The sequence below is a fragment of the Ahaetulla prasina genome, chromosome 7, assembly GCF_028640845.1.
Source record: "Ahaetulla prasina isolate Xishuangbanna chromosome 7, ASM2864084v1, whole genome shotgun sequence".
In the NCBI taxonomy this organism is placed as follows: Eukaryota; Metazoa; Chordata; class Lepidosauria; order Squamata; family Colubridae; genus Ahaetulla; species Ahaetulla prasina.
Window position 1 is genome coordinate 80,299,936 of NC_080545.1, and position 22,215 is coordinate 80,322,150.

Below are 22,215 nucleotides of genomic sequence, written 5' to 3' on the forward strand. Positions count from 1 at the left end.
GATCAGCAGCTCCTTGGGCAGTTTGAGCTTACTGAGTTGGCGCAGAAAGAACATTCTTTGTTGTCCTTTTTAATGATGTTTTGATGTTAGCTGTCCATTTGAGATCTTGCGATATGATAGAACCCAGAAATTTGAAGGTTTCTACTGTTGATACTGTGTTGTCAAGTATTGTGAGAGGTGGAAGTATGGAAGGGTTTTTCCTAAAGTCTACCACCATTTCTACGGTTTTGAGTGTGTTCAGTTCCAGATTGTTTTGGTTGCACCACAAGGCTAGTCGTTCGACCTCTCGTCTATATGCGGATTCGTCATTGTCTCGAATGAGACCAATCACTGTTGTGTCATCTGCGAACTTCAGTAGCTTAACAAATGGATCATTGGAGATGCAGTCATTGGTATACAGAGAGAGAAGTGGGAGAGCCCACAGCCTTGGGGGGGCCCTGTGCTAATTGTACAGGTATTTGATGTGATCTTGCTTAGCTTCACCTGCTGCTTCCTGTTTGTTAGGAAGCTTGTGATCCACTTACAAGTCTGTTCCGGTACCTGTAGCTGGTTTAGCTTAGTTAGAAGAATGTCTGGAATGATGGTATTGAATGCTGAACTAAAGTCTACAAAAAGGACCCTTGCATAGGTCTTTGGAGACTCAAGATGTTGTAGGATGTAGTGCAGAGCCATATTAACAGCATCATCTGTTGATCTATTTGCTCGGTATGCAAATTGCAAGGGGTCTAAGAGCGGATTCGTGATGGTTTTCAGGTAGGAAAGCACTAGCCTTTCAAAGGTTTTCATGACTACAGATGTTAGAGCAACTGGTCTGTAGTCATTCAGTTCCTTGATGGTGGGCTTCTTCGGCACTGGGATGATGGTAGAGCGTTTGAAGCAAGAAGGAACATAGCACATCTCTAGTGATTTATTGAAAATATGGGTGAAGATGGGGGCCAATTGGTCAGCACAGACTTTTAAGCAAGAAGGAGTTATCTTGTCTGGGCCTGGAGCTTTTCCTGGCTTTTGTCTGTGAAATAGGTCCTGCACTTCCTTTTCTGTGATCACTAGGGGTTGTGAACCCAATGAAATGGGGTCAGTTGTAGGAGGCTTGGGTGTTGTTGGTGTGTCTGAGATGGGGGTTGTGGAGATAGGTGGCTGTAGTTTCCTTTCAAACCTGCAGTAAAACTCATTCAGGTCATCTGCCAGTTGTTGATTACCTTCAGCCTGGGAAGGAGGTTTGCCATAGCCGGTGATATTTTTAAGAGTTTTCCACATGTTTGCTGGTTCATTTGCTGAAAATTGATTCTTTAGCTTTTCAGAGTAGCTTCTTTTGCTGCTCTTATCTCCTTGTTAGTGCATTTCTGGCCTGATTGTACAGCATTTTATCACCTTTTCTGTAGGCTTCCTCTTTGGAATGTCGTAGCTGCTTAAGTTTAGGTGTAAACCAAGGTTTGTTATTACTGTGTATTCGCAAGTTCCTTGTAGGTACACATAGGTCTTCACAGAAGCTGACATATGATGTTACAGTATCTGTGAGTTCATCCAGGTCTGCAGAGGTATCTTTAAAATATTCCAATCAGTGCAGTCAAAACATGCCTGTAGCTTTAATTCTGATTCCTCCGTCCAGGTTTTCACTGATTTAATTATTGGTTTTATGGCTTTAAGTCTTTGCCTGTAAGCAGGTACAAGGTGAATCATGCAATGATCAGAGTGTCCTACAGCTGCACGTGGTAAAGACCGATAGGCATCTTTTAGTGTTGTGTAGCAGTGGTCTAGAGTATTCTTGCCTCTGGTGGGACAATTGACATGCTGAAAGTATTTTGGTAGTTCTTTCCTTAAGTTTGCCTTGTTTAGATCTCCCAAAACAATGGCCAGTGAATCAGGGTGTTTGGCTTCAGCCTCCATGATTTGGTCAGCTAGAGTTCGTAATGCCTCGTTTACACAGGCTTGTGGTGGGACATAAACAGCAATTAGAAGAAATGAGGAAAATTCACGAGGCGAATAGTAAGGTTTGCAGTTGATAATTAGAGTCTCTAAATTGTTGTCACAGAATTTGTAAATTATGTTAAAATCTTGACACCAGGTTGAATTAATATATAGGCATAAGCCTCCTCCTTTCTTTTACCAGATGTTTCTGGAATCCTGTCTGATCGTTCAATTTGAAATCCTGGAATGTTCAGGCTGCTATTTTCAATTGATTCATTTAACCAGGTTTCAGAGAAGCATAGGACTGCTGAATTGCGAAAATCAGAATAGTATTTGTTTAAGAGGAGTATTTCATCCATCTTATTTGCAAGTGAGCGTATATTTGTTAGGAAAATTGAAGGCAGAGGAGTTTTAGTGCGAGTTCTTAGCTTGATTAAGATCCCAGATCGTTTACCTCGTTTCCTTCGTTTCCGTCGTTTGGTTTTTTTAGTAATCCATGGCTCCGTGGGAATTGCCTCCTTCTGTGTTAGAATCTCCTCCGTGTTTGTAAAGACAGGCGGGGGTGAGATTAAAGAAAGCTGCTCCTTAAAGAAATGTTCCTTAATTTTTAGCAGATGGTCTCGTGAGTAGGAAATCCGTAGTGAGTCACAGAGAACAATTAGAAATAAAGAAACAATTAGAGAGCATTTCACCGAGGCAGCCTTCGTCGGCGCCATCTTAGGTGAGAAAAAGTAGGAATTACATTTATCAGTGGGCTTGCAATAAAACAAACAAAATTCCAGACATAGGGGAGTCCACTTTTCATTAGGATTGCAGAACACAGGGATGAGAAATTTAATCTTTTTTTGTTCACAAGTACAGTACCAAAGACAATCCATCCCCATCTCTGATGCCATTTAGCATTTTAAAATTTTTTTAAAAAAACACCTTCCAATAAGATTCAAGAGCTTTTTTTTTTTTTAAAGATCGAATTGTGGTACTTGGAGCTTTCATGTGAATTGGGATAAGGGAAAGAAGAAGTGTGTATTCCTTTCTTGTGTACTGTGACCCTGGGGAATGCCAGGGGGAATCCAGACTGATATATATCTATGTATGTGTATGTGTATGTGTATGTGTGTGTATATATGTCACATGTCAGAAAACAAATATATATGTGTGTGTGTGTGTGTGTGTGTGTGTGTGTGTGTGTGTGTGTGTGTAGGTCTTTGGTTATTCGGGTTTTCTCCCGCGTAAAATTGGAAGTGTCTTGGCGACATTTCAACAAAGTCTCATTCCTCATCTTCAGGCTGGTGTTTACAGCTTCGTGCTCCTAGAAGCACGAAGGTGTAAACACCAGCCTGAAGATGACGAATGAGACTTCGTCGAAACATCACCAAGACACTTCCAATTTTACGTGGGAGAAAACCCGAATAACCAAAGACCTACATATATATACATAATACCTACATATATATACATAATATATATTACATTGTAGTTAAGCAAGGTTTGCTTTATCTCTCAGTTCTTTTGCTTTGCCTGCAGAATTCAACTTTAGAATATATGGAATATAGCAGTCCTGTTGATCCAGTCATCAGAAACACCCAAATCCTAATCAGAAATGCTTTTCCTATATAATATCTAGATATGAAGGGAAAGCTGTAAGGATGCGATGATGGTGCTGATATTCGAAGTCATTGAGACTTCAGAATTCTACTTGAAATGTTGTATTCCATAGAGAAGCACCGAGAAATTTTATTATGGCAAATAGAAGATTGGTGCCAAAAGTTCATTGCCTTGCAGACTAGCCCTTGTGTGACTTTCGTTGGAATTCCTTCATTAAGTGGAATTTGTGTTATGAGGTTTATAGAAAGGAATGCTGCATGTCAAGGTCAGTAGACATAATTTGAAGAGTTTAGAAAATCAAAATGAAGGGGAGGATAATGGGAGGAAAGGACAGAAGGAACTGTTGATTTTGCTGGCTCAGGGAGGATGAATTATGGGATGATGAAGATGGCCTCTGTTTGAAAAAGTATTGAGGAATTCAGAAGAGGGAGAAAGTGAGTTTGAGGCGCTCAGAAGAAAGGCAATCTTGATTAATAAAGAAACTTTCATGGTGTGGAGACAATCACTTGGTCCTTGACACCAATAAGACCAAGGAGCTTATAGTGGACTACAGAAGGAATAGATCAGACATCCAGCTCTTGCTTATCAATGGAGACCAAGTGGAGCCAGTTTTAAGTTTCTGGGTGTTTTCATAAAAGAGGACCTGACCTGCGGCACTCACATTGCAGCACTGGTCAAAAGGGCCCAGCAGAGATTATACTTCCTGAGACTTCTCCGGAAATAACAACTGGATGAAAAACTGCTAGTGACCTTCTACCGCTGCACCATAGGGAGTATTTTAACTTACTGCAGCTGTGTACGGTTTGCCAATTGCACAGTGGCAGATAGGACAGCACTCCAGAGGGTCAACGTCATTGCCCAGAGGATCATTGGTTGCCCTCTTCCCTCTTTGGAAGAGCTTTATAGCTCCCGCTGCCTTAAGAAAGTTCAAAACGTTCTTAAAGATCCATCTCATCCTGGGCACCCTTTTTTGGAACTATTACCATCTGGCGGATGGTACAAGATAATAAAAACAAGGACAAATAGGCTGAAAAATAGCTTCTATCCCACGACAATAACCATAATGAATTCTCTAGTATAGTGCAATATCGGGTTTTCAATTTCAATTATATAGAATGTAAAGGATGCATGTTTGTCTTTTTATTTTTATAGTTATAATGTACACTGAAGACGGCATTTAATTTCATTGTACCATGTGCAATGACAATAAACTAAACGAAACGAAATGAAACTAAACCATAATTTTATTCAATATGAGTGATTCTTAATTACTAAGATATCACTTTCAACATACTGAATAGTCCTCTATGCATACATGATTACCTAGTTTTGTGGAACATGGTTTCAGGAGCAGATAACTGATGTAGTACTCTCAACCCATTCAGTTCAGGTTGTTTTGAGGGCCAGATGAGACGAGGAGACAGTCCCTAAAGTAGCAGCTCCATAGATTTATAAATCCATAGCAGGACCTCGTAGTGTTCTTCTTGGCAAAGAAATGGTAGCTGCTTCTCAACCATGTTCCAAATCTTTAAATAAACATACTACTTTAGAGAAGAACTGGCAAGGTAGATAAGTGAAAGGAGGAACCAAATGGAAAACCTGGAGCCAGGGACTAAGAGAAGTAAATTCAGTGAAATAAATTAGATTCCAACATCAAGATGAGAACAATACATTCCAGGCCAACTGGAAAGTGCAAAGCACTGTGGAATCTTTAGAGTCCTTCAAAAGAGTTCATCAAGCAAGACTTTAAATAAAGACAAAGGAGGAGGCAAAGGAAGGAGGAAAATGATCTGTTCTTCAAACCAGTCCACATTTAACTATAGAGCATACCATGAGAGAAGACTTCAAATATTCAGTTATGTCCTGAGATTATTTTAAGACTACTTTCAAATGATGGATCGCTATTCATTCAATTGACAGGATACCATCCATTTGTAAACTTCTCACTCAGCGTTTAAATCAAAGTATTTCTAATCCTCAAGTTTGCGCTTTCAAAACAGACTTAAATTATGTTACAGTAGCTGAGTAACCATGTTACAGTAACTGAACTGCTGGTACAATTCTACGGAGGAATTATTGAGCCTGTCATTTATACTTCTATAACTGTCTGGTTTGGTACAGCAACCAAATAGGACAAGTACAGGTCTCAATTGACAGTTAGGACTACAGAAAAAAACAAAACAATTACAACCAGCCTGCCTTTGGTTGAGAATCTGTAGACTGGATGGGTCAGAAAATACTTACAGACCCCTCACATTCTGGACATAAACTGTTTCAACTTCTCTCTTCAACGTGCCGATATGAGGCTTGCATGCCAAAACAATAGACACAGGGACAGTTTCTTACTTCATGTCATCACTCTGCTGAACACCAAATTCCCACAGTACTGATTTATGTCTAAGGATATTTACCATGTAGCATGGCTGTATTACTATTATCCTTCTCATTGTTTCTACTAATTTCTCTTATTGGTATGTTATGATTATATTACTCTGTTGTTTTGCAAGTACGCTGAGAGCTAATGCCCTGGAGACAAATTCCATGTGTGTCTAACTTGGCATTCTATTCCATTCTGTTCTGTTCCATTCCAACTTTATGGGTGATAAGGTAAAGGTTCTCCTTGCACATAAGTGCTAGTTGTTCCCAACTCTAGGGGGCGATGCTCATCTCCATTTCAAAGTTGAAGAGCCAGCGCGGTCTGATGACAGTTCCGTGGTCATGTGGCTGGCATGACTAAAGGCACTAAAGGCGCACGGAACACTGTTACCTTCCCACCAAAGGTGGTCCCTATTTTTCTACTTGCATTTTTATATGCTTTCGAAACTGCTAGGTTGGCAGAAGCTGGGACAAATAACGGGAGCTCACTCAGTTATGCGCCGCTAGGGATTCAAACTGCCGAACTGCTGACCTTTCTGTTCGACAAGCTCAGCGTCTTAGCCACTGAGCCACCACCTCCCCTAATGGGGGATATTATAATGCTAATGGCACAAATAATGGCAGTTTCTCTGAGCTTTGGTTTTTTTCAATACCTGCTCCAGAGTACCCCAGCTCTATCCTGGAAGTGTAGCATTAGTGTATGCCGTTTTTGTCACAGAATCCTCTGAACCAGACTATTAACTTCGCGAAGCATTTCTGTACTCTCTAATCCCTCTTGACACAATGGAATGTTCTCTCCATCATGCCTTTTCTGTTCTCCAGAACTTGGCATCAAATTTATTCTTGGTGGATATGATTTAAGTCTTACGTTCTTTTGGGTTTTCCTCTTCCTTCTGTTTTTCTTTATTAAAAAAAAGCATCAAGGGCACTGTGTTGTCATGTTTTTGGAAAAGACACAGTGGTCCTGGTCTGAAGAACTGATCATAACTCCCCTTTCTGAGGACGTCTGGCATGGAAGCCTGAAAGGCAGAAAAGCAGGAAATTCTTTACATCGCTGACCTTGTTCTCATGCATTTAGCAGCAGTTTGGAGCAAGAAGCTACTATCGGCTTCATTCTGGAAGAGAGAGGCTTTGTGAGACCCCAGTAGCAGCCCTGACTTCTTTTATCAAATAATTTTATTACGTTGCACAAATAAAAAACAACAACAACACAAACGAATAATCAAGATAAATGATAAAGAGAATAGGTTTGACTCTTACTCAGCAGTCAGGGGCAGGATTGGCTGGCCACCCTGAGATCCTTCCTTAGGATTCAGAAGGGTGAACATCAGCTTCAAACATCTCCATATCCCCAGGCAAGGATATTGCTGTCTCCCTGCCAGATAAAGATGTCACAAATCACAAAGGCATTGGTGAGCTTTGCAGAGTGCAAGGTCTCACTAGCAATATCTAAACAAAATCTGGAACAGAGTGACCCTTTCCAGTTATGTAACTAAAAAGATGTCAGAGTAATGTTATCGGTGGCATAATTAAATACCCCATGGAGGATATGTATGGAAATTGTAACTCTCAAGGTTGAAGCATGAACTTCTCTGCCAAAACCTTGTTTACTGCATGCGTGAAATAGGTAGTGAATGTGTGTGTGCATATCAGTCTTTTTACTGCAGTTTTTCAAATCACTTTTAGCATCCCTCTGCTTTGGTTAGAATGTTGGGATCTTAAGCAATTAATATCCTCATAAAGGTATTGCATTGTATTGATTCGGGTATTGTTTTCTGCTTGCTTGATTGTTTGCCTGGTGTTAATACTGCCTGTCTGAATGTTAACTACCGGGTAGAATGTGTTCTTTTTGTTTCCTTTTTAGCTTCCTTATTGTCTCTTTTAAATGGTGTGTAAATATGGTGTCTTTGTATGTGCCTAGCAATGGCTAATTTTTCTGAATGCCAAGTTTATAAGAATTCCAGCATTTTTGGGGAGTTAGCTTGGTCTTAAGCCAAGCTAAAGCTTGGCACAGTGGTTAGAGTGCAGTACTCCAGGCTACTTCTGCTGACTGCCAGCTGCCTGGAATTTGGCAGTTCAAATCTCACCAGGCTTAAGGTTGACTCTGCCTTCCATCCTTCCAAGGTGGGTAAAATGAGGACCCAGATTGTTGGGAGCAATATGCTGACTCTGTAAACCACTTAGAGAGGGCTGTAAAGTGGTATATAAGTCCAAGTGCTATTGCTATTATTGTGCAAGAATGCTTACTGTTAATTTGCAACTGGCATTTTTGTTGTCAGGCCTCTTCTGGGAGGAGATTGCCATGGATTTCATTGTTGAACTCCCACCTAGTGGGGGAAATAGGTGATATGGACCGTGGTGGATTTGTTCTCTAAACAGGCCCACTTCACCATGTGCAGCGGATTGCCATCGGCGAGAAAATTAGCAAAGCTCTTCGTGAAACGTCTACAGACTACATGGAGTTCCTAAAAGGATAATATCCAACAGGGGTGTTCAATTCATGGCCAAGTTCTGGAGGGAATTCCTACGGTCCATTGGGTCGTCTCAAAGACTTAGTTCTGGGTTTCATCCTGAGATCAATGATGTGGCTGAGAAATTGAACTCAATGGTGGAACAATACATACGGTGTTATGTAAATTACCAACAAGAGAACTGGTCGGATTTGTTGGTATTTGCAGAGGTCGCATATAATAATGCTGTACACAGCAGCATGGGGTTAACTCCTTTTCAGATAACCACCGGCATGGACTTCATTCCAATGCCTGAACTCCCCATGCAACCCCCCACTTCCGTTTCCCTAACGGACTGGATGAATTCGTTGAAAAAAGGGTGGGAAAATACAAAAAAGGCCTTAGCTGTAGCAGCTCAAAAATATAAAGCCCAAGCTGACAAACACCATTCCCTTCAACCCCCTTTTCGCATTGGGGATAAAGTCTTTTTATCTACTAAGTATCTGAGGTTGAGAATACCAAGCAAAAAATTTGGTCCAAAATTTTTGGGCCCTTTCCCCATTGTAAAGATTATTAATCCCGTAACCGTCCAACTTAAACTCCCTCGAATATTGGGGAAAATACACCCAGTATTCCATAGCAGCTTATTAAAACCTGCTAGACAATCTGGACTGAGACCTCTACCTCCCACCCCCACAACACCCTTGATAATCCAAGGTGAAACCCACTTTGAGATCAAGAAAATCCTTGACTCTAGACTATACAGAGGTCAATTACAATATTTAGTCCACTGGAAAGGATACCCATTATCGGAATCTACTTGGGTCAAAAGTTGGAAAGTAAATGCTGACAATTTGATTAAACAATTTCACGACACTTTCCCTGACAAACCTAAAAAACCTCTTGGAGGAGGTAGAGGGGGGTAGAAGGGAACATGCGGAACACCAACACTCTTCTTTATTAATTCTTTCTTTTCTTTCCTAGAATATAACTTCTTTTGCAAGGGGGGATGCCTGTCCGGCCTGGAAACCATACTAGGCCGTAGGTTTCCTGCCACATTTCTCCCCTGAGGGGAAGAAGGGGGGGGGTTACATTCTTCAAGCGGTCAAGGTCGGATTGTGTTCGCATCTGCAGAAGGAGTGGCAAGAGGAGGTTTTGAATATAGTGGAAGAACGTTGGACCATGTGACCGGCAAAGGGGTTGGGGGGGTGGGACTCTTGGGGTTTGTATAACTGAGAAAAGAATCCGGAAGTTTCAGTTTTGGAATTTCACTCATCGTGTGCCAGTTTCCTTATGCTAGTAAAGAACTTTGAAAGACAATGGCTTCAGAGGTTGTTTTTTTTTTATGCAGAAGAGGTTTTTCTGGAACCTTGACACTTGTTCAAATACAGTACATTGGGGGGCAAAGCACTATAAAGCAGTATATAAGTCTAAGTGCTGTTGCTAGGATGGCCATAATTTCCCAGCTGAAATTATGGTTGAGTCTGTTCATGTCTTGTGAAATTAAGGTGTTTTCTTCACATCTTCTGATTGCTAATTAATGTTCATGGATGTGCTCTGGTAGCCTTCTGCTTGTCTGTCCAATGAAGTGGCTGTTGCAGTCCTTCAACATGACTCATATTTTTTTCTTCTTAAACTACCATGTTTTTTTATCAGCTTAAGATATTTTGGAGGATGCTGCTTTGTGCGCTATAGTGATGCTACAGTATGTGGTTGTAATAGTCTGTTGGTCATTTCTGATATGTTTTTGATGCAGGGCCCTGTTATCCTTTTCATAGCTTTATGTTGGTGGTGCTTCAGTGGGTTGAGTGGCGAAGCACATTTTGGTAAATTCTCCTCTTCTGGAACTGTTTCAGCTGCATCCCACAGGCACCATTAACAAATTTCTTGTTTCAGGCCCAGAAGGACATTCCAGGCTATTGGATATCATAAAGGCCATTGGCCTGCCTTTAGTATAATCTTCATTTCAAGCAGCTGCACGCAGGGAGTTGCAACTCTACCCTAGTTGAACAGAACTATTGGTAAATAAACTCGTCTACAGTCACAGCAACTTGTCTATTTTTCCAAAGAACTTTGGGTTCTTTGGAAATTTAAAAAAGATATGAAAAAAAAAATAGCCTTTTGTCTTCAATGCCACCTTGAACCAGTAGTGGGAGTCTTCTTCCCTGTGTCTATTTTCTTAGAGTTTTAGCCAAACTGCATCAAAGTATTGAAAGAAGTATAACTGTATCATGAAAATGTAACCATGAATAAACACTGCTGACTGAGACTTACATCTTCACCATTATTAAGGCCTCATCTTTTGCTCAATAAGGGACTCTCAGAAACTATTAAACTATGTTAGGATGACTGCTATGCCACGATGTATGGATGGATAGCCTGAAGTGAACCTGAGATGAACTCCATACGAACTAAGCCCAAATTCATATATGTCTGAAGTTGATTCACATTGAGGTGAAGCTTATTGAACTGGAGGCTGACATTATCTTCTAAAAATCCATAGGTCTGAGTTCATTCCCATGACTAATCAGGACGTAGTATCTCAAATTTAAATGCATTGAAAATACTAGTTCTGGATATGTCAGATTCCATGAACATCACCTAATCATATTGAAAGTTATGAAAGTTGTAGCCCAACACATCTGAAAGTACACTAGGGAAGACTGGTTCAATTCTTTTAAAAAAACACTATAATTGGCCATATGAATCAGTGGTGGGTTTCAAAATTTTTTACTACCGGTTCTGTGAGTGTGGCTTGGTGGGCATAGCATGGCTTGGTGGGCATGGTAGGGGTAGGATACCATAAATCTCCATTCCTACCCCACTCCAAGGGAAGGATACTGTAAAATCTCCATTCCCCTCCCAATCCAGGGGAAGATTACCGCAAAATCCCCATTTCCTCCCAATCAGCTGGGACTTGGGAGGCAGAGAATAGATGGGGGCCAGTCAGAATTTTTACTACCGGTTCTCCGAACTACTCAAAATTTCCACCACTGGTTCTCCAGAACTGGTCAGAACCTGCTGAAACCCATTTCTGATATGACTCCAATAATTCTTCAAGATGATGCAGCTACGGTGAATCTAGTCAACAGGGAGAGATTAAGCATATATTGATTAATATTGGTGCAGGTCCAGGTTGGGGACCCCTGCTGTAATGTTTCGTTTCCCATTATATGGCTTTAGCATACTATATGGGAAAAGTTATCCTTACAATTATCCTGGGTCCAAATTCAGGTTACCAAAATATTTTAATACTAAAACATTAAACATGAAAAAATAAGACAGTAGATCCGTAGCTGGTGTAGGTTTTTTTTAACAGAAGTATTATATGGCAGGGGTTAGATATACCCCACAAGAGCCTTGCAACTGAATTTTGTATTAGCTGTTACTTCTGGGATATGCATAATGACTATCCCACACCAAGCACATTAGAGTATCATAATGCAAAGGTACCAGTGAATATTAATTATAATTAATTTTTGCTTTACGGCAATTATTTCAAATTCAGTCTGTAGATGGTCTCGATATTTCATTTTAATTTGCAGAAAAGAATTCTGTGCATGTAACAATTTTGCCAAACAATTTTTCCTTCCATAATGGATTTTTCTAGATAAGCATTTCCAAAACTTTTAAGCGATGTGCTTCCTAAATAAACATTTGAAAAATGCAGAGACACAGAGTTAAGTAACCATTTCTTTCCCCCCCCCCGATTTTTCATCTTTAGGAGAAGGGGTATGACACATTTTTGGGGGGAGCGGGATGACATATTTGTAGTTGCATTTGGACATGTTTTGCCTTTCTCACCATATCTAAAAACATTTTTAAGCTAACCTTTGTATCCAAAATCAAACAAAGCTTAAGAATTTATGTTTGTATAAATAGTGCTTTAGGTATTTAGTGTGCAATTACAATTCTACTTAGCATAACATATGCTATAGACCAGTGGTAGTCAGCCTGGTCCCTACCGCCCACTAGTGGGAGTTCCAGCTTTCATGGTGGGTGGTAGGGGTTTTGTCGAATACTGAAGCACTTTCCTTTTTTTTAATTTAATTGACTTTTTTAAAAAAATTTCATAGCATTATTTAAAAACATTTTCATTAGGTTTTCATAAAATTCCCCGTGACAATTTAAATTTCTGAAAATATACTATTTGTATTGCCCACACATAAGTTTAATTCATGTTACGTAAGTGAAACTAAATGGCGCAATAGTGCAACCTCAAACAAAAGAGCCTCATCCCAGAATAGCTCACGCATCTCCTCCCACACCACCCAGCTATAACAGACAAGCAGAGCTGGTAGCCAGCACCCCCGCCCCCCGCCCCAAACTCAATCCATGATGTGCAAGAGGCATACACAGACGATACACTTTATAAATCACCATTACTATGGAACCGGTGGGCGGTTAGAAAATTTTACTACTAACAGAGATACAAAAGTGGGCGGTAGGTATAAAAAGGTTGACTACCCCTGCTATAGACTTATAACTGATAACTGCACATAACTGCCTGTTTTCTAAATGTGACATATATTGCTGTTTGTACAATCAACTATTTGGTCAAACATTTAGTAGCTGCCCAAACCAAATATGATTCATTTTCATACACCATTCTCAGGATTCAAATTTCACCTCAAATTAAAACAAATATTGTTGAAATCTCTGTGTTGGCTGCTTTTGCATTTACTTATATTGCTGTTTTAATCCCTGACCTCTATCTGATACCCAGAATTGCTTTAGTAAAAAGGGTGTTCAAAAAAAATCAAATCAAATAAATATGATCATTTTGTCATCGTAATGGTGCAATTTTAAGTACCTTTTGTGGACATGAAGCCTGAAGAACAAGGGGTTATATAGGAGATGACCAGGTTGAGTCTGATGGAGGGGTCAAACACATCATCAGTCATGAGTCTGTCAATTCTGGAACTGGACTGAGTGAGGGCATTTTGAGGTTCCAGGGTTGCCACAATGGAGATGAAGGCTAGGAAGGGGAGGAATAGTGATAGCTGGGGTTTGGTAGCCAAAACAAAATAGTTTCCCTTGTGAACCAAGGACATTCCCACAGGTGCCTGAAGAAAGGAGCAGTGATGTTGCCCAAGCAACCAGGTTGCACCCTGATTGGACCATTTGGGGGAAAGTGGAAAAACTTTTACTTTTAATTAGGTGAAAATGGTGGGAACATTTACAGTCAGTTTTCACCAGCCTGTGCCAATATGATATATCCAATAAAACTATTCTTTGAGGAATCTGCCTGCCTTGGAGTTCTGTTTGCTATGGGTGTATTACTTGGAACCCTGACAGAATCCCTTCACATCCACAAAAGATCTAAGTCCAGCCCACCATGAATTCCTTATATACTGCCAAATTGCTTTAACTGTTAGTAGTTCAGATTCCTGTAGAGAGCTTAAGATTGCAATAAATCCTTATACCCCTTTGAACTGCCTGGGTCTCCTGATTTCCATGGCGCTTGATAGGTTTTCACCTTTGGGCTCCCCGTAAAGTTAAATCTATTAATTTCAAATTCAAATTCCAAACAAATGAAAATGAAAGCTGGATTCTAGACCCAAGCTCTGTGCAACTGGGAGAAATCCCATTATTTGTCGCACTTTCTACTAACCTAGCAGTTAGAAAGCATGCAAATGTGAGTAGATAAATAGGTACCACTCTAGTGGGAAGGTAATAGAATTCCATGTACTGGTAGCAGAAATTTTGAGTAGTTCAGAGAACCGGAAAATACCATCTCTGGCCAGCCCCAGAGTGGAATGGGAATGGAGATTTTGCAATATCCTTCCCTCAGGAATGGGGAGGGAATGGGGGTTTTGTAGTATCCTTCCCCTGGAATGGGGTGGGAATGGAGATTTTGCAGTATCTGTGTTCAGCCAAGCTCCCAATTAATCAGTTCAAACCCGCACTAGCAGTTAAAAGGAAGAAACAGCTGCGATCACACATTGCTCCTCGAAGCACAAAGCTGTAAACACCAGCCTGAAGATGAGGAATGAGACTTCGTCGAAATATCGCCAAGACACTTCCAATTTTACACGGGAGAAAACCCAAATAACCAAAGACCTACATACAAACACCTGTGAAAACCTCAGAAAACATATACATACATACATACACACACACACACACACACACACACACACACACATATATCTGTATATATATATATGAAAGCCAATTCCTCCCAAGTATATTAGTCTTTCCAAACCAATCGAGAGCTGTACTTTGTTTCTGTAACTTGGTCAAATCACAGTGTGGCTCCTAATTTTCAAACATCTGGGAAAGAGTTCAAAAACAAAGAAGGAACCGCCAAGCCTCTGTCTTTGGTAGTTGCTATAAAATGTCTAAAGAGACAATTCTTAGGGGAATGTTAGAAATCCCCGTTTCCAGATAATTGTCAACTTTGATTTAGGATGTCCATTTACCAATACTTTTATTTTGTTATTTTTGTTCAATTACATTGTCATTTCAATATTAGGAGAGCAGCGGAATTTACATATTGCATAATATATTTCCAAAGAGCAGCAAATTGTTCTTTATTTATCTTTAAGACCATAATATCCATGAGGCCAAGCAATCGTGAATTAAAATAGTAGACAATGAAAATGTTCTCGTGCCATTATTGCTTTCATAACACTTGTGAATGAAAGCCTATACGAAATAGGCTCTTTAAAGAAAACAGTTCACAGCTTATTTAAAGCGATGCCAGCTGAAATTCAAGCAGCAAATGATTGCGAACCAAAAATGACATTTTACCATGATTGTCACATAATATGAACTGCTTCTTTCTAGTAAGAGAATGATAAAGCATACTTCTAAACAGAAGTGAGGACGGCATTAATGTTTTGCTGCTGAGTTCAGAAAAACATTAGAAGTACTACACTCTAATGATGGAGCTCTTACTTTGCATGACAAGATGCAAGGAATGAAAAGTTTTTCTTCTTCTTCCAAACATTATGGGATCAGGGCCATCCAACAAAACTGACTGGAAAGAGATTTAGAACCAAATTAAAGCAATGCTTTGCATAGCACAAAACCAACTCGTGGAAATTTTTATTATATAATGACAAAGGTGGATTGGATTCAATAGATTGGTTTAGAAAACCTGTAACCTCTGAGCTGGAGGTGACTTGCCTTCAAATTCCGAGCCCATGAGGATTGGGAAAGGATGTATCTGTATCTTGCTTACAAGTGTCTAAGGAGGATTTGGTTGGCCCGCATGAAAAATAAAATGGAAGACCTGATCCAACAAGATAGTTCTTTTGTTCTTTTCCAGATTTTAGATGTGAAAGTATTTTGCCCAAGATCCTGCACAGCTGCTCCATTTATATAATAATAATATTTATAATATTTTATAATATTTTAATTTGTATACCGGCCTTCTCCCGAAGGACTCAGGGCGGTGAACAGCCAGATAAAAACAACAATCAAATACACACCATACAGATAAAACAGTAGCTAAAAAACTTATTCAAATTTGGCCCAAATTTAAAATACATTTAAAATCCAAAAAAACTCATTAAAAATTTAAAAACCCATAAAAACATCTAAAAATTCTATGCCAGTCCTGCACGGAAAAATAGGTACATCTTAAGCTCACGGCGAAAGGTCTGAAGGTCAGGAAGTTGTCGAAGTCCAGGGGGAAGTTCGTTCCATAGGATAGGAGCCCCCACAGAGAAGGCCCTTCCCCTGGGGGCCGCCAGCTGGCATTGCTTGGCTGACGGCACCCTAAGGAGTCCCTCTCTGTGAGAGCGCACAGGTCGGTGGGAGGCAAACGGTGGCAGTAGGCGGTCCCATAAGTAACCCGGTCCTAAGCCATGTCCTAGATGTGTACCAGATACTGTGCTGGACAGACAAATCATCAGACTTGATATATGCCAACTTCCTGTCTGATTTCATGGTACTGGTCACTGTGCTTTGCAATACATGTTTTTTTTGACTTAGTGTCTTGTGTTAACACAGGACGTAATAACCCATTTTTAAGAAACTCGCAGCTTTATGTGTTACGTGAACCCAGCCAATTGGGGTTTATTCAGTAAACCATATGTCAGGGTTCCAAGGAACACCCCCAACGAAGTAAAGCTCTGAGGCTTGAGATTCCTCAAAGTTCCAATTTATTAGAGATGTCATGTTGGCACATCTGGGAAAACCCAAATCTGAAAGCTTCCAGGTTTTCCACACCCAGTTGACAGTTTACATCCCTGCCCCACACCCACAAGTTCATCACATTGTCCAATCAACTCTTCACGCTCAAATGGATACAAACTTCAGGCAATCTCCATCAGACGCTGGATGTCCTTGAATACAGAATGTTGTTATGACTAACTTTCTAGTCTTTTTGCTCCAACAACAACCCCCTCCCAACTTCCCCAGCTAAAATATGTGGCAGTTAAGAAGCAAAAAGAAAATTGCCTTCCAAAACTGACACCATAACTAAGCAAGCCATAGCTTAAGTGTGTTGTACAAGTCCTGACCCTGTGCACAAAGGGTTTCAAACAAGAAAACTTACAGACGTCAAATCTGAATAGATTCAGTAGAAAAACATAGTTATGCTTGGTGAATATGAAATGGTATGTTCTGCACTACTAACACAGGACTTTCAGGCCCAATTACTCACTCAAAATATTATATTTTTACTGGCAGTATGGAAGGATACATGCATGTTCCGTTTGTGATATTTTTAGTATCACAACTCCACATTTCCAATATTTTGTTTAATTATATACCAATGATCGCCACAGCGTAACTGCCCTTCAGGGTTGTATATTGAGCAGAGTAGCTGAGCAACTACTGAATTGACAGACTGTGGGCTCATTCACATCTTTCTTGGAAAAGTTACTTTGCCTCTTTAACATGGCATTGTCCACACCCTTCCAGCTACGTGCAGAGAATGCGCTGTCAGTTTCTGGATGACAGGAATGAAAGGCAGCACACATTTTCCTACACAAAGTATCTAGTGTTAGGTGTTAAACCTCTGGAAACAAGTGGAATGAGGTTGAGAAGGATGTGTAATATCTTTCCATCATTCAAAGGTTATGGTGGCACCACCCTAAATCTGCTACCTTGTTTAGTCTGTTGGTATAGGCTATATACCTGAATGGTTTGAGAAGTGAACAACTCAAAGGAAAAAGTTGTGTTGGTTTTGCTACCCTTCTCTTTAACAATGAAAGTCATTTTTAACTTTTAGATGCTAAACGTTTGGCAGGTGTCCATAAGTCTAAGAAAATGGACTGAATTTGATTTTCCTTCTTTGCCATTGTAGTCCTGCTGCATCATTAATTCTGAAGTTTTAAAATGGCAAAGAAAGCTTGATGCAGAACCAGCTGTATCCGGCAGAGTGGAAGATAAAATAATATGACGGTATTACAGATTTAAACATAAAGATGAAGGTGATCTTGGATGGTGCTTGACTCTTGGCAACTACATGAACTCAACTAGGCAGCTTTTCCTGGCAATAGTAGTGAGATGTGGCTTACTCAGGTCTTCTAGAATATCTCTCAATTTTCCAGTTCATCCTACAACTAAATATTTCCTTTTGATCTCCCATCTAAGTACTAAACTATATCTATCTCTGCCTTAGAGCCCAAACAAGCCCAGTCCGGATACTGCTATTGGCTAAAGCATTTGTGGTTCCGTTCTCATCTCCTTGTTGTGATTAAACCCTTAGCAATATTCCTCTGTGGTATAGAATTTGATTTAAGAAATTAGGCACCTTTACCAAAAACAATGCAGGTCACATTTCCAAGGAAACTGCTGTGTTGTGAAGCACTCTGCTTAGAGACAAAAATAATAAAGATTAAAACAAGACTTTGTGTGAGATACTTAACTCCAGTGGTGGAATTCAGATTTTTTTTTACTACCAGTTCTGTGGATGTGGCTTGGTGGGTGTGGCAGGGGAAGGATTTTGCAAAGTCCCCATTCCCACCCAACTCCTGAGGGAAGGATACTGCAAAATCTCCATTCCCTCCCCACTCTGGGACCAGCCAGAGGTAGTATTTGCCGGTTCTCCGAACTACTCAAAATTTCTGCTACCGCCGAACTACTCAAAATTTCCACTAACCTGTCAGAACCTGCTGAATATCACCCCTACTATACTCTGGATTCAAACTGATTCAGTATTAGCATTTTTTTGGAAATGAAAAATGCTGCAGAATGAGGCTTTCTCACCAGATGTTGCTGGTAATGGCTATGGACATTCAGGAAGATAGAGCACTCAAGTGACCTTCTTAACATTTAACAATCCTCTCCAGCGATTGTTACAGGAAGATATAAGAATATTCTGTTCACTGAAATTTTCTGCCCACTTGGCCATGTTTTTCTATGTATTGCTTCTATGGAAAAAAAAAAGAGAAGAGGACCAGCAAGAAGGAAGATGGTCTTAGTTACAGCTGTGATGAATGCACCATTGGGAGACTTGATAAAACAGGTTACGGTTATGGAGAAGATCTATGCAATAGCTAGGAGTCAAAAATGACATGTTGACATATAATCAATCGTCTCTACTATATGCAAGCAGAGTATCATGATAGTCCCTTAAAGGCAAACATTCTTTTTGTAATAATAATAAATTTCTAAGTCTCTGGATGACCTTTTGGGGGAAGCTATCTACATCCAAAAAAAGATTATGAAATCTTGCATCAGAATTTTGTTTAGCAGCTTGCAAGAAATCATGGGAAGGTATAAAGTACTGATCTTCCTTTTTATTATTGTATCTAATTATATTTTACATTGATTTTTATGATATGTTATATGCTATTCAACTCCTATTTTTTTATGTTGTATTATTATTGGAGAGGATGACATGAAATGAGTCTTAAGGAATGATTTGAGATTAACAGTTTATTGCTTACTTGATTGAGGGTGTTTATTGGAACAATATTCACAAATAGCATTACTTTTTTCATTCTTCCTTACAACAATAAATCTGTAGACGGTTTGAGATTGTTGGCTCAAAATTGTCAGCTGAACCACCAAGGCTAAAGATAGTCTTGAATTTGAGCATCCAATCAGTCAATCTGAATAGAGCTGGAAGGGACCTTGGAGGTCTTCTAGTCCGACCCCCTGCTCAAGCGGGTGACTCTTTTCAGAGAGGTAGCTGTCCAGTCTCTTCTTAAAAACCTCCAGTGATGAAGCCCTTACAACTTCTGAAGGCAAGCTGTTCCACTGGTTAATTGTCCTCACTGTTAGGAAGTTTCTCCTTAATTCTCCTTGATTAGTTTCCATCCATTGTCTCTTTGACTTGCCTTCTGGTGCTTTGGAAAATAAGTTGACCCCTTCTTCTTTGTGGTAGCCCCTCAAATACTGGAATACTGCTATCATATCACATCCCTTGTTCTTTATTTGTTTATTTTATTTATTTATAGAATATATTGGCCACCCATCTTACCCAGGGTACATCTTTACTTCTTTAACCACCACACATCACTGCTTTCTGCACTTTTCTTTGATTTTGAATGAAAAATAAACAAGTCTTACTGAATATAATTGGAAGGAATTAAGCATTCTTTTAAATGTGTCTTAGACATGAAATCACTGAGGCTTACAAATATATAACCACCTCATTGCAATTCCTTGGATTACCCAGCTAGTAAGAATGCTAACATGATCTTGGTTTAGTTTTCCATCCATAGCTAAAGATTATATTAGAACGTCCCTGACTATGTCAAGTATTTACTTCTTCATATCAACCATCCAACTTTGACTTGCTTAGCAAAGTTGTCCCATGTTGTGCTCAGTAAAAACAAATTGGTCCTGTAAGTATGCAGCATTCTTTCAATGAACACGCTCCAGCTCTGGGTTTGGCATACCAGAACCATCAATGCCTTATTCAAGGAGCACAGGCTTGGTATGATCACTAAGAAATATGTGCATAGGAGGTAGTGGCCTTGAAGATTTAATAGTGTTCTTTTATACAGCTACTTTTGTCTGTTGACACAAGGGAAATTTCCAGCTGGCTCAACTACTGAATGGAACTGAACTACTAAAAAAAAAAAAGAAAGAAAGAAAAAAGAAACCCAAAACAAAAATGTAATGATATTTATACCCCTACAGCTGCCAACGAGCTTCCATGCGTCATGAGTCACTCCAGATGTGGATATAAAATAGAGTCCTTCTGTGCAAATGAATTCCCTGACTCCAATGAATATTAGCCTAGACTAGTGAGGTGCTGCTACTTCACCACGTTACATGCATCCCATTTTGCAAAAGGAGCCGAGAGGAGAAAAATTAGCCAGCTGTGACCTGGCCTACAAGAAACAGACACTGTAGAAGCAGAGAAATCTCTGCACTGGGAAATTTGCGATGCCCTGGAAGATGCTGTTCCTGTTCTTGCTGGGTTATAATGCTCATGGCACTGTGCCCCCCAGGTGGAATCGAGGTAAGAGTTATAAATATAAAAACATTATTGCTTCAAAGCAGGCATGTGACGCTGATATTTTATCAAACAAGTTTCTTTTTTTTCCAGATCGCATCCACTGCTTTTGTAGATTCTTTTCTTTTTGCTTATTCCTTTCAGCCATTGGATCGGACATTCCTCCTTGATGTTCTGCAAACAAATTTATAAATAAATGAGACAGCAATGATCTGTCTCCCCTTGATTGCTATGAAAGTTGGGGATTAAGACGATCGGGTGTGTGCTGCAATTTTATGCAGATGTTTTGATGGAAATTCAGGGCTGGTTCACCTAGACAGAAGCTCTGCTGGCTGTGGAAGTTAATCCAGTCTTTGTAGAGCCTAAAGAGATTGAACAGGTCTCTCTTTAAGGTGGGTTGTTTTTAAACTCGTTGCATTGAAATAGGATTAGATTAGATTAGATTAGATTAGATTAGATTAGATTAGATTAGATTAGATTAGATTAGATTGAATTGGATTAGATCAGATCAGATCAGATTAGATTAGATTAGATTAGATTAGATTAGATTAGATTAGATTAGATTAGATTAGATTAGATTGAGCTATCTTGAACTAAAGGAAATCTTAGTTAGCATGGAAGCTAACTAGTTCAGGGGCTCCAGCCTTGGTCCCTTTAAGACTTGTAGAGTTCAACTCCCAGAGTCTCTCAGCCAACAAAGCTGGCTGAGGAACTCTGGGAGTTGACATTCACAAGTCTTAAAAGGACCAAGGTTGGAGACCCCTGAACTAGATGATTTGGAGCCAATTAGTCTCTCTCGGACTAAGAAAAATGCATTTGTAAGTCCTTTTGGAAATACTGCCCAGAAAACTGCATGGACTTGGTTTTCACCAGGAATCAAGTCTGTCTCAAGTTTGTGTGCATATTAGCCCCACAGATTTTCAAACAAGAGTCCTTTCTTGATGTTGGCTTCAACAAGGTTGCTATATTAAGTCCTTTAAAACCAGGGGCAGGAAATCTCTGTCAGACTGGATACATGTAGACATCTAGGACAGGACAGGACAGGACAGGATAGCTATAGCATAGCATAGCATAGCATAACATAGAATACCATAGCATAGCATAGCATAGCATAGCATAGCATAGCATAGCATAGCATAGCATAGCATAGCATAGCATAGAATACCATTTCAGACAAATGGTTATCCAATCACTTCTTAAAAACTTCCAGAGTTGGAGAATGCACAACTTCTGGAGGCAAGTTGTTCCACTGGTTAATTGTTCTAACTGTCAGGAAATTTCTCCTTAGTTCTAGATTACTTCTCTCCTTGATTAGTTTCCACCCATTGCTTCTTGTCCTGCCCTCAGGTGATTTGGAGAATATTTGACTCCCTCTTCATTGTGGCAGCCTCTGAGATACCACTCATCTAGAAGCTCCCTAGACTATACCTGCTTCTTTCCTGATCATGCACACTTCTCAGCTCAAGTCAAGCATTTACCTTCTTTATCTTGCTGGATATGTCAACT

At 39.8% G+C, this 22,215-nt stretch overlaps 1 protein-coding gene across 1 annotated transcript in view; it reads left to right on the forward strand.

Moving 5' to 3' along the window:
* Positions 1–20,451: 20,451 nt before the first annotated feature.
* The window catches only part of FAM180A (family with sequence similarity 180 member A), a 23,242-nt gene continuing 21,478 nt past the window's right edge, over positions 20,452–22,215 (forward strand). Inside the window, exon 1 of the mRNA XM_058191285.1 lies at positions 20,452–20,715. Coding sequence (XP_058047268.1) covers positions 20,640–20,715 — 76 coding nt within the window. The 5' untranslated portion in view covers positions 20,452–20,639. The remainder of the gene's footprint in view (positions 20,716–22,215) is intronic.